The sequence below is a fragment of the Poromitra crassiceps genome, assembly GCF_964638095.1.
Source record: "Poromitra crassiceps genome assembly, contig: HAP1_SCAFFOLD_69, whole genome shotgun sequence".
NCBI lineage: Eukaryota > Metazoa > Chordata > Actinopteri > Beryciformes > Melamphaidae > Poromitra > Poromitra crassiceps.
The window spans coordinates 300,554-314,278 of record NW_028152254.1 but is presented as its reverse complement, the minus strand read 5'-3'; the positions used below and the strand labels follow the sequence as shown (position 1 = coordinate 314,278).

At 43.2% G+C, this 13,725-nt stretch overlaps 1 protein-coding gene across 1 annotated transcript in view; it reads left to right on the top strand.

Annotated features, from left to right (window-relative positions):
- Positions 1–13,725, top strand: part of LOC310800779 (uncharacterized protein) — a gene marked incomplete at both ends in the record, with an annotated part of 100,083 nt that overhangs the window by 21,844 nt on the left and 64,514 nt on the right. The window contains 3 exons of the mRNA XM_083664703.1: positions 5,384–5,520; positions 5,597–7,607; positions 7,702–7,875. Coding sequence (XP_083520829.1) covers positions 5,384–5,520; positions 5,597–7,607; positions 7,702–7,875 — 2,322 coding nt within the window. The remainder of the gene's footprint in view (positions 1–5,383; positions 5,521–5,596; positions 7,608–7,701; positions 7,876–13,725) is intronic.

Sequence of the window (13,725 nt, the reverse complement as noted above, 5' to 3'; positions counted from 1 at the left end):
AGCACATGAGCCAGGTGGTATGGGGGGCATGTTTTTCTTTTCATGCTGTCTAAGAATGTCTCTCGCCCGCAGACGTTCCGCTTTTCGTAGTTTCCAAGGTTCTGGCTGCCCACTCTCCGACCTATTATCACTCATTTTTGCAGGTCTCAGAGAGGGAATCAAACCATTTTTACAGTATGAGACAGGAAAAGAGGGAGAGAGCTGCTTATCTTAATTGTCTTTTTGGGGCTGTGCTCTATGAAAATTGTCAACACTGCTGGTGTACGCATTTGTCTCTCTCTCTCGTAAAACACTCCACTTTGTTGCTTAAGCAAAGCACTGATTTAACTAGTTTACTGTGAATGTCCCATTTTATATAAATCTCTCATTTATTCACATTCAAAACACTTTATATTTCAGTCTTGCATTACGCACCAAGGGTATTAAAATTGCTTACTTCATTGAGAGAGAGAGAGAGAGCTACTGTTTTTGTTTATCACTTACTTGTGATCTTGAGGTGTCCGTGTGTGTGTAAAGTAATTTTCAACACTTTACCTTTTTCGATGTGGGGACTCTGGTGACAGAGGGACGGTTGTTCTCCTGTTGACCAGTTCCGTCCGTGTGTGGGGTATCTGGAATTTACAAACTGGTGACAGAATCAATTTGTTCAAGGGACAATTGATTCTGTATTTTGGGTATTGGCTAAAATACACTTTTTGCAAACTTCCATGTTCAACTCCTTTAAAATAGGCTTCTTAAGAAATTGTTTTGTTTTACAGTCCAATATGAAATAGCTGCTTATTTTTGGTTGTTTGTTTGTTACATGTTGTGGGAATTTCAAAATTGCTCAAACATTTTGAGCTTTACCAGTTACAATCGGCTAACTTGGTTCTGCTCCAATTTGGTCTTGTTACAATGTGCCTAACATGGACCTTACTTTTGAACATAATGAGCTTTACCAGTTACAATCGGCTAACTTGGTCCTGCTGCAAAAGTGGTATAGCTTTACCAGTTACAATCGGCTAACTTGGTTCTGGCTACAATTTTACCACTGAGTATCCACATGTCATTTTTGACACACCCACAATATGCAAACATTTCAGATTCTTTTAAATATCAGACGACAGCTTCAGTAATGAATTATGAAATTAATTCAGACTTACCCGCTCTCGTAGATATCCTGGTCAAGTGACGCCAATTGATAGAGAATAGAATTCTATACATCCGCTTAAATGTATATGTAAATGTATATCACAGCTTATCTAATACCAAATAAATTGAAACCAATGAGTCCAGGAAGATTTACCATAAAAGTATATTTAATAGCTTACATTCTCTGCAATATGCATATATTGACAGAGGGCATGAATCTCAATGTACACATGTATCGATGTACAGAGTCAAATATTCAGCCGCGATGTCACAATTTGACATACGCTTTATACTGTAAAAGAAGAGGAGGAGGAGAAGCAGAGAGGAGGGGGTGATGACTTGACTTGGAGCCTACAGGGCTGCCTGTCTGACTGAGAGACTGTTATCAATTGTTATTGGACACGATGCACTGCCCAAGGTTTCAGCAAAGAGGAGAAGTCCTCTCCATGGGGCTATTCTATATGTGTGAAATGTCAGTGTGAGTCTATGTGTCAAATGGCATGGAACTTATAGCATAATTATGCAAATAGGCCTATAGCTTATTGATTAATGTGTCAGATGTAATTAGGCCTATAGCTTATTGATTAGGAAATATTGATTTAGGAAATGGCATCGAACTTATATTTTTCTCCAACATGCGTTTCCCAAAAGCTTCTTAGTGCTAAGAAGCTTCTTTGACCCTTCTTAAGGCTCCCGTAAGAAGCCAACGAAGCCAACATCCTCAGTCTTTCCTGAGGATGGTACGCCACTCATTCTCCTGGGCGACTTCAACATCCAGTCGGTAACCTTGCAATCTCTGCCTTTCTTGAACTTCTTCTCATCCTTCGACCTCTACCTCTCTCAATCCCCTTCAACTCACAAAGCAGGGAACATGCTTGTACTGGTCTTCACCAGATCCTGCTCCACCTTCAAACTCACTGTGACCCCTCTTCCTGTATCCGACCACCACTTTATTTATCCTTCCCATCTCACTCCCCACCTCCCACCCATCACCCCCTCACTCTATCACCTCCCGTCGCAACCTAAAAACTCTCTCACCTAACTCCCTCTCTTCTGCTGTCCTCTCCTTGCTTCCCTCAGCCGAGCAGTTCTCTCTCTTGTCTGCTGAGGAGGCTTCCACCACTCTTCTATCCTCTCTCTCCTCCGCTCTTGATTCTCTTTGCCCACTCACCACTAAGCCTGCCCGATCCTCTCCCCCTGCTCCTTGGCTGACTGAATCTCTGCGAACTCATCGAATAGAGCTTCGGGCAGCTGAGAGGAAATAGAGAAAATCACACCACCCTGATGATCTCTCTTCTTACCACCTTATCCACTCCAACTTTACCTCTGCTGTCTCAAAAGCAAAAACCTCCTTCATCTCTGAAATCCAGTCCTCCGTGTCCAACCCCAGCAAACTATTTTCCACCTTCTCCACCCTCCTCAACCGCTTCCTGCTGTCCTCTCGATCCTATCCCTTCCTCTCTCCTCCAAACATCTCCCCTGACCTATCTCCCTTCCTCACTACCCTCATCAACTCCTCTCTGTCCTCGGGTTTTGTTCCGGCTACTCTAAAGAATGCTAGAGTCAAGCCTCTGCTTAAGAAACCCTCCCTTGACTACTGCTATTCAGAACTACAGACCTGTCTCTCTTCTCTCATTCCTTTCCAAAACCCTCGAACGATCAGCTTTCTTTCTATCTATCCCATAACGACCTCCTTGACCCTCTGCAGTCTGGTTTCAAGGCTTCTCACTCTACTGAGACAGCTCTCCTTGCAGTCACATAGGCCCTTCACACTGCTAAGGCCTCATCCCTCTCCTCTGTCCTTGTCCTCCTTGACCTGTCCGCTGCTTTTGACACAGTCAATCACCAAATCCTTCTCGCCATCCTGTCTGACCTAGGCATCTCAGGATCTGCACACTCCTGGTTTGCTTCCTATCTCTCTAAGCGCTCATACCGGGTCTTATGGAGATGATCTCTCTCCAGATCCTGTCCTCTTACCACCGATGTCCCCCAGGGCTCTGTCCTGAGCCCCTTGCTTTTCCTTCTCTATATCAGATCTCTCGGTCATGGCATCTCATCTCATGGCTTTTCCTATCACTGCTACGCCGATGACACTCAGCTTTACCTTTCCTTCCCCCCCTCAGACACCCAAATCGAGGCACGCATCTCTGCATGCCTTAAACACATTGTTGACTGGATGTCTGCCCACCACCTTAAGCTCACTCTTGGTAAGACAGAGCTACTCTTCCTTCCATGGAAAGACTGCCCTCTAGCAGACCTCTCCATCTCCATTAAAAACACCACTGTACTTCCCTCTCAAACAGCTAAGAACCTTGGGGTGATCATTGACAACCAGCTGTCTTGCTCGGCCTACATTGCTGCGACACCACGCTCCTGTAGGTTCTCTCTGTACACCATCCGCAAAATCTGCCCGTTTCTCACCAGGGAAGCGACACAATTCCTGGTCCAGTCACTTATCATCTCCCGCCTGGACTACTGCAATGCCCTTCTGGCCGGCCTTCCTGCCGCTGACATCCATCCTCTTCAGCTCATTCAGAATGCTGCAGCCCGTCTGGTTTTCAATCAACCCAAATTCTCTCATGTCACTCCCCTCTTCCATCACCTTCACTGGCTTCCCATCTCGGCACGCATTAAATTCAAAACACTGGTTCTGGCCTACAGGGCAGTACACCAGACAGGCCCCTGTACTTACAATCTATGGTCAGGCTCCAAATCTCTCACCGTTCCCTCCGCTCCTCCACCAGTGCAGGACGCGTCACCCCTCCTCCGCTACGGGGGCTCAAAAGACGCTCATCCCGTTTGCGATTCTTCTCGTCCCTGGCACCACAATGGTGATCCGGACGGCCGAATCACTCTTTCAGAAAATACTAAAGACACACCTTTTCAGGGTCCATCTGGGCCCTTCTTGAAACTAACTTCTTTCTCTCTCTCTCTTAAAAAAGAAGAAGAAACAATTAACCTTAACTAAACTTTACCACTGGCAGATGCTTTTATCCAAAGCGACTTACAATAACACATTTTTGTGAGCAATAGAGCAATCAACTATGCAACACAGTCTATGACAACTACAACTTCTGAAGGAATGTACAACTTCAGAAGTTGTAGTTGTCATAGACTGTGTTGCATAGTTGATTGCTCTATTGCTCACAAAAATGTGTTATTGTAAGTCGCTTTGGATAAAAGCATCTGCCAAATGACGTAATGTAATGTAATGTAATGTAATGTAATGAATTCTAGCCTATATCAGAATTATCACTCGGGTTAAGCTATTGACTGCGGTCACGTCATCCATGCTGTGGAGAAGCTGGTCTTGCATGCGCAATTGCAGGGAAAGAGGTTACTACATACTGGCCGGCACACAGCCGCGGACTGCATAATCGGGCACGTCGGGCAAATGCCCGGTGGCCTGGCCTGGCCTGTCCTGCAAAAAAAAAAAAAAAAAAAAAAAAAAAATTGGTGCCCCCAGTCAGGCCACTCACTGAAGAGCAGGGCAGGCGCCGCCTACTGGTTTACTAGTGGTTTTATTACTTTATTCAGGGTTAAAGTGGGTGCATCTCATTGTAAAATTGGACTCGGCCCAAATTGGGCTTCAAACGGCCGAAATTGGGCTTCAAACGGCCCAAATTGGGCTTCAAACGGCCCAAATTGGACTTCAAACGCCCCAAATTGTTTCGGCGGCGCCCTTCGGACGCCGGCACGCACGTCCGCCCATATCGGCCTGGCCTGCTTGGTATCTAATGCCCGGCCTGAATTACAATCCCAGTCCGCCCCTGCCGACACAACTTTCTCAAAAGTAATGTTATACACCTAACACCACAGACCTGTTTGCTCGGGAATTATGTACCATAATAAAACCATGACAAATTCAAATTTTTAAATCAGTGTGTTTTTTCTGCAATCTAGGCTATAGTTCAAAATCAAGGGCATTCTGAAGGGGGAGGGGGAGTGTGTGCGCGTGCAAGGTTTGGAGAGAGAGGGACATCCATGCCGTGCATAATGTATCCAACATGTAACATTTCTATTTCATAATTATTTGTGAGATCATGTTGAATCTCCATGCTGCACTCTTTAGATCAGTGCAGGCTTTCACTCTCTGTAAAATTGATTTAATTTTGTGTGCTGATTTTAGTATGAAGGTTTAAATGTATATTATTCTGTTGCAGCTGCTTGAGGAGAACATCATCACCGTTGTGAAGATGGAGCTGAGAAGGTTCCAGAGGGTTCTGAGTCCAGATGAGGCAGAATGTTCAAGGAGTCAGAGGGAGGATGAGGAGGAGGTGGACGGTGTGGAGGAAGAGCAGAGGAGCAGCACAGATGCTTTTCTAAACATCACACTGCTCTTCCTGAGGAGAATGAAGCAGGGAGAGCTGGCTGAGGAGCTGCAGAGGAGTAAGAGTCTAACAGGAAATGTTCACATTTCTCATGTTTACTGAAGCATCTGCCCATTGTTCATTTGTTCTTTCAGAAACTCAACGTCAACATCCACAACAACAACACAAATCCAGTCTGAAGGAGAAGTTCCAGTGTTTGTTTGAGGGAATTGCTAAAGCAGGAAACCCAACACTTCTGAATCAGATGTACACAGAGCATTACCTCACAGAGGGAGGGAGTGGAGAGGTCAATGATGAACATGAGGTCAGGCAGATTGAAGCAGCATCCAGGAAACCAGTGAGACCAGAAACAACAATCAAATGTGATGACATCTTTAAACCCTTACCTGGAAGAGACAAACCAACCAGAACATTGATGACAAAGGGAGTGGCTGGCATTGGGAAAACAGTCTTAACACAAAAGTTTACTCTGGACTGGGCTGAAGAGAAAGTCAACCAGGATATAGAGTTCATATTTCCTTTCACTTTCCGAGAGCTGAATCTGCTGAAAGGGAAAAAGTTCAGCTTGGTGGAACTTCTTCATCACTTTTTTCCTGACACCAAAGAAGCAGAAATCTTCAGGTTTGATAAGTTCCAGGTTGTGCTAATCTTTGATGGTCTGGATGAGTGTCGACTTCCTCTAGACTTCCAGAACAACGAGATTGTGACTGATGTCACAGAGTCGACCTCAGTGGATGTGTTGCTGACAAACCTCATCAAGGGGAAACTGCTTCCCGCTGCTCGCCTCTGGATGACCACACGACCTGCAGCAGCCAATCAGATCCCCCCTGAGTGTGTTGATGTGGTGACAGAGGTGAGAGGCTTCACTGACCCACAGAAAGAGGAGTACTTCAGGAAGAGATTCAAAGATGAGCAGCAGGCCATGAGAATCATCTCCCACATCAAGGCTTCACGAAGCCTCCTCATCATGTGCCACATCCCACTCTTCTGCTGGATCACTGCTAATGTTCTGAACCATGTGTTGAAAACCAAAGAGATAGGAGACCTGCCCAAGACCCTGACTGAGATGTACATCCACTTCCTGGTGGTTCAGTCCAAAATGAACATCAAGTATCATGAGAGAACTGAGACAGATCCACACATGATTCTTTCTCTGGGAAAACTGGCTTTTGAGCAGCTGGAGAAAGGCAACCTGATCTTCTATGAAGCTGACCTGAATGAGTGTGGTATTGATATAAGAGCAGCTTCCGTGTACTCAGGAGTGTTCACACAGATCTTTAAAGAGGAGTGTGGGCTGTACCAGGAGAAGCTCTTCTGCTTTGTCCATCTGAGCATTCAGGAGTTTCTGGCTGCAGTTCATGTCATCATCTCATTCATCGACTCTGGTGTCAATCTGCTGTCAGAACCACAATCAATCTCCGCACACAAATCTGTCAATCTGCTGGCAGAAAACCAGTCAGAAAATCAGTCATCCTCCACAGACAAAGCTGTCAATCTGCTGTCAGAAAACCAGTCAGAACATCAGTCAACCTCCCACACTGGTGAATATTTTGAATCAATGTCCAGCGAAGGGTTTATGAGTAAATGGCCATTCTCCCTTTTGAAGAAAGCAAAACGAATAACCAAGAAAAAAACAGAACAGCCAGGAGCCATGTTAGACGAGCACACGTTAGAAAATAAACCAGAAACTCTCTTCTACCAGAGTGCTGTGGACAAGGCTTCACAGAGTCCAAATGGACACCTTGACTTGTTCCTCCGCTTCCTCCTGGGTCTTTCACTAGAGACCAATCAGACTCTCCTACAAGGCCTGCTGCCACAGATAGGAAGTAGCTCACAGACCAATCAGGATACAGTCCAGTACATCAAGGAAAAGATCAGGGAGAATCCGTCTTCAGAGAGAATCATCAATCTGTTCCACTGTCTGAATGAGCTGAATGACCGGTCTCTTGTGAAGCAGATCCAAGACCACATGAGTTTTGGAAGTCTCTCCACAGAGAAATTCTCCTCTACCGAGTGGTCGGCTCTGGCCTTCATCTTAGTGTCATCAGAAGAAGACCTGGATGTGTTTGACCTGATGAAATACTCGGCTTCAGAGGAGGTTCTTCTGAGGCTGCTGCCAGTGGTCAAAGCCTCCAATAAAGCTCTGTAAGTGCATACAAACTGGATAGATTCAATATATGTTGTGAGGAGGGAAATAAACATTTTCAATGTTGTTTTTTCATCACTAATTCTCCTTCAGGCTGAGTGGCTGTCAGCTGTCAGAGAGAAGCTGTGAAGCTCTGGCCTCAGTTCTCAGCTCCCAGTCCTCTAGTCTGAGAGAGCTGGACCTGACTAACAACAATCTGGAAGATGCATCAGTGAACCTGCTCTCTGTTGGACTGCAGAGTCCACACTGTAGACTGGAGACTCTCAGGTCAGGATCACTGTTACTATTCAACAGCCTGTTTAAATTCTTTTTTACATGCACATTAACACATTCACTGCCAGCCGTTTTTTTTTCACTGTAGGTAGGTTCTGCCAGAGGGTTTTTTTGAGGATTCTGGCTTATCTTTCAAGACCCGAGGATTATTTTCTGCTAAGATTTTGTGAACACACAATATCTCAAAAGAACTAATAGAATGTGTGCTTTCTCTGTCTAAAAGAGTTAGTTTGTAGAGTTAGTAGTTATGTAAGCATTAGCAGTTGAATACAGCATGGTTTCAGCATCTGAAAAATTATTCAGAGATAAACGGCTTTTTGTGAAATTCGATAGAACAGTCACTTTAACCATTCATTTTTGGCATCAGTAAGACGTCAGACATCTAAACAATAGTTTTGAACAGTAATTTCCTCCATAACAGCAGGAAACCCCCCTCTGCTTCCAACTCCTCCCTCCGTGGGCATTCTCCTCCGCCCTCCTTGGCTCTGCAGCGGGTCTGTGACAAACGAGTTGCTGCTTTGCTGCTGCTGCCTGGCAGTCTGGATGGGTTTCGCTCGTTTCTTGGCGGTCCGGTTGAGAGCTCTGATGAAGCTCTTGCGATTCTGGGCTTATTTATGGTGCGTGTTTCAAAGTGTGCATCCAATCTATTCTTGGAACCCCCCACCGTTGCCACCGCTTTGCGTCAGCGCGAAAGTGAAAGCGTTTTCGCCATCCATTTACAGTATGAGAACGGCTTCCTCGCGCTTTTCCCTCCAGTTTTGGCTCGCCTCTTCTACTGTGGAGAGACATGTCGCCACTCAGTGGGTCGGTAAAATAGATTATACACATTCAATACCTCCAATTCTGGTATAGGAGACGTAAAAAAGCAGTCAGCCCAACAATTTTGTCATCAAATTCTCTGACGACACTATTATTTTAAGTCTGTTGCGAGCTGGTGACTGCCCATCAGTGTATTCCAATGAGATTGACTCTTTCTGGGCCTGGTGTAAACAAAACCATCTCACTCTGAACATCTCCAAAACCAAAGAGATGATCTTTGACCCCCGTGGAGTGAGTGTACATGCCCCCATTATCATTGATGATATTGAAATTGAGCAGGTCGGTTCATATAAATATCTGGGAGTTCAATTTGATAACCAACTTAAATGGAGTATGCATGTTGATTTCCTGTGCGGAAAACTTGCTCAAAGGCTCCACTTCCTCCGCCGACTCCGATTGTTCGGAGTGAGCAGCACAAACATGCTAACTTTCTACAATGCCGTTCTCGGTAGCCTGATCAGATATGGCTTAGCTTCCTGGTTCGGCTCCCTCACCATCCAAAGTAAATCTAAGCTCGAAAGGATGGTGAAAGCCGCTATGAAGGTGATAGGAATAAAAAACTACCCGTCCCTTCAATCAATCTTTGAGGAAGCTGTGATCAAGCAGTCTTATCGCATTCTGGATGACTCCTCTCATATTCTATTCTCAGAATATGAACTCTTACCTTCCGGAAGGCGATACAGAGCATGTAGGTAAAGTCTAACCGCTACAAGCTCTCCTTCCTCCCAACATCAATCACACTCCTAAACAAACGACCTGCTTAATCTAAAAAACTCATGGGACCTGTTTTATAATTTTATAATTTTCTATTGAATCCTTTTATTATTTTATTATTTTATTCTATTATTATTTTAAATTTTTCATTTCAATAATGCACTTTACCATTTTTCTTTAAACGTGATCATGCTGTGGTCTTACTATTTTATTGGTTTTATTATCAATTGTTTTAATTTGTAAGCCACTTTTGCACAGTAGCATAGATCACTTTATCTAGTCTCCCGCCCATTTCTTTGCACATGTCATCTTTTTATCCTTAGTGCAATTCTTTATTATATGGGTCTTTTTCCTTTGACGGGTCAGTTTGCAATATAATTCCATGCACTTCATATGTAAGGAGCATTTCTTCACGAAAAAAATGTGTAGACCTTTGTTGTTGTTCCTGTTATGTTATTTTGTCATTTTGTGTTGTCTTCTTTTTTATGATGCAGCTGTATGTAGCACTGTTGTCCAAGACAAATTTCCTCTCGGGGACAATAAAGTATATCCTGATCCTGAAAAGGGTTAGATCAACGTCCCACCGTCAAAAAAAATAACCAATTTTTTTTACGTAAAAACACGTCATTGGCAGTGAACGGTTGGATTTTGTTTGACGTAAAAACACGTCATTGGCAGTGAACGTGTTAATATCAGAGAAAATACCTGAACTCTAATTTTCCTGCTGATGTGATGTGAAACCTGTTATGTCCTTCCGTGGACGTCTTGAAATAAGCAGGAAAGCCGGAGACAGACGTATGCTTTATATTAGACTCGGGTTTATTGACATGCTCTTCATACAGTACATGTGCAGTCCTAGCTGTAGTGGTTCTGTCTGAGGAGGAAGAGGAACCTTGTAGAGGCGTGACTCTACCTGAAGCTGAGGCTCATGGGAAATGGAGTCACTGATAACATCTTGTGTCATTACGAACAATACCATATTCTTCATACACCACACTCCTCCCCGAAAACTGTGAACCACTCTTGTTTTCAATAGAATATAAACAAAACCAAAAATCCCTTATGCACACATTACATTTCTGCAATACATGTCTATGTACAGACATAACGATCAGGAGGCTTCCTAACATGCTGTGGCCTGATGTTCTGTGGTGGAATGACATTGGCTGAGTTTCCCAACAAAGAAGCTTCTTAAGGAGTTAAGAAGCTTCTTAGGGAGTTAAGAAGGCTGCAAAGAAGTGTTTCCCAAATGCCTTCTTAACAGCCTTCTTAACACATCGCTAAATAAGGCTCTTAAGAAGCATCTTAACTGGAGCTGTCCACCATCTCGATGTGAGAGATCCTCTGCGGCCCACTAGATGGCACTCTGAGCCCACCAGTAGGCCACGACCCAGTGGTTGAGTAACACTGTTGTAGAATAACCTAATCGTGGTCATGTTAAACAAGAACTTCTTCTATTAAACATTATTTATTTCAGACATGGACTGCAGGTCAAATTGCTTTATATACACAGCATACAACAAAATTGTGAGAAACACAATAATTTAATTATTTAAGAATTTAAGCGACCTTGGGTTCTGTGAAAGGTGCTATATAAATCCACAACATTCTTATTATAAAAGGATTTCAAGATTCAAGATTCAAGATTCAAGATTTGTATTGTCACTCCGTGGTACAAGTATCACGTGTGAAATTCTTGTGCTGTGGACTCCGTTTACAACATAGTACAAATATAACAGGGCATATGAGTGCAAAAACAACAAGAGACACAACAAGCAAAAAGGCAGTAGAGTGATACGACAAGTCAGAGACAGTGGCCTATTCACTGCACATAGGTGCACATGTCATGTGCATACTTTAGACGTGCTTAAACATTTTAAATTTGACGTATTTGACGTACAGGTGCAAATAGCATATACCTAATTACAATTAAACATTAGACATACATAATGGTAGCAGCTACAGTACGGTATGGTACAGTACAGCTACTACACTTTTTGTGTATGTTAAGGAGTCTTGTGGCCTGCAGGAAGAAACTGTCCCTCAAGCGATTTGTGTGTGCTTTTGGGACCCTGTATCTCCTCCCTGAGGGTAACAGGGAGAACAGGCTGTTGTGTGGATGGTTTGTGTCTTTGATGATCTTCAGGGACCTCCTGGTTATACAGTTCCTGCAGTTCTGGCAGCTCACATCCTGTTACGTGCACTGAAAGAATTTACTGCATGGTGTAGTAATGTTTAGTAAAGAACTGACATAATTTCTACTTAGTAATATTAGGAAGTATAATTTCTAAATATTATTTTGTAATATGTACACATTTTATTCTTGAAAATACATTAAATGTGTGGGATGGGTACATTTTAGTAAGAATGTTTGCGTAATATTTACTTACATAATACATAATAATATTTACATACATAATCCTAAAAACAGTAAGTAAATTAACTGTGTGGAATGGGTACATTTTTGTAAGAATGTTTGCGTAATATTTACTTACATAATACATAATAATATTTACATACATAATCTTAAAAACAGTAGGTAAATTTTAATCAAGCATATTTTTATTGAATCCACGCATGCGCATTTGCACGAGACAGTTCTCTTTCCGGTATCCGGTTTCATGCACCTGCAGTTGGAGGGACATGTGCTTGTGACTGTTCACATTTTTCGAGTGGCTGCAAGGTAAGTTTGGCTTTCTGTTTAATTAGGTTTGTGACGATAATAATTGGGCATAGTGCGTTGTGATACTTGGTGATATGTTACTGTTTGTATTTTAATCACATAAATGCACGTTGATGTTACTGCAGCCCTCAGTCAGCATGTTTTCCGCCTGCCATTGCAGGACCCACAGCGCTGTATTTGACCTAAACAATTCACAGTTTAGCCGTCTGTAGTCGAGTGGAAGGAACTCTTTGTCAGTCCGCTCTCCCACTCTCCGTTCACTACCGTGGCGGGTCAGGATAGCCAGTCCCGCGCTGCAGAAGAGCTAATTTAATGTAACGTTATGTCTGAACATGCCTGTGAACTGCATTCGGCTCTCTCTCTCTCTCTCTCTCTCTCTCTCTCTCTCTCTCTCTCTCTCTCTCTCATGTAACGTTATGTCTGGACATGTGCTGTGAACTGCGTTCGGCTGCATTCGTCTCTCTCTCTCTCTCTCTCTCTCTCTCTCTCTCTCTCTCTCTCTCTCTTTCTTTAATGTAACGTTATGTCTGGACATGTGTGAGCTGTGTCTCTCTCTCTCTCTCTCTCTCTCTCTCTCTCTCTCTCTTTCTCTCTCTCGTGCTGTCTCTTTGCAATTAGGTGAATGTGATTCATGAAATTCACTGTCATTGGTTTGTGGAAAAAAACATGTCTCTGTCAACAGGACACAGGGCAGCACCACAGCTGGAGGACAGTGGAGTGACACTGCAACATTAGTCAGGCAAGTAGAAATGTAATACATTCTATCATATTGCTGTTATTATTTCCCCATATCCTTCACTGTGTAATGTGACATAAAATTGTGGCTAAATGTTTTAGATCGGGGCTTTTAAACTCTGAGACTGCATCCCCCCACCCCCTTAGTTTACATATTTACTACAAAATGCCACTCAATACCTGTATTGATCATAAATTCCGTAGACACTCAATAATTGAGCAATGATAGCTTGATATTGCTGTTTGACATCAGACTACACCAAATTCATAAAATAAGGTTGGTCTGAAGGCATGTATTATTCTCTGACTGGAGGGGAAATAGTAAATGATCTCTGAACTATCTCTTTAACCAAATCACATACATTTAGGCTATTCTATGTGATCTCCTTTTGATAACTAATGAAATAATGATATATGTTTTAACTTCCATTCACTGAGCCTTCCCTGAAACTGTTTGGAGTCCCCCTGGGGAGGCCCGCCTCTCACTTAGAAAACCTCTGTTTTAGACCATTGTTTTAATATCACAATTGTGTCTGTTACAGGATGACCTTACTCTTACGATGAGTCGAGAGTGGACAGTTGAGGGAGGAGGACACACCAACACCAAGGGAGGTGTTGTGGGGACAACTGAGGCCGTTCCTGGACAAACTGAGTCAGGTGTGCTTGTTTAAAAAAAAATGCAGCAAGACACACCAATCCAATCCATACACAGCACAAATCCTCCATCTTTCCACCCATGGCTCTTGTAGGGGTGGGAATCACACGTTTGATCTCAATACAATACTACATGTATATGGATTCATTGGACAATGATGCGATATTTGCCAATATCACGATTTCTATACGATTCGATTGAGCGGCTGCGATAGATATTAGACTATATGCATTGATTT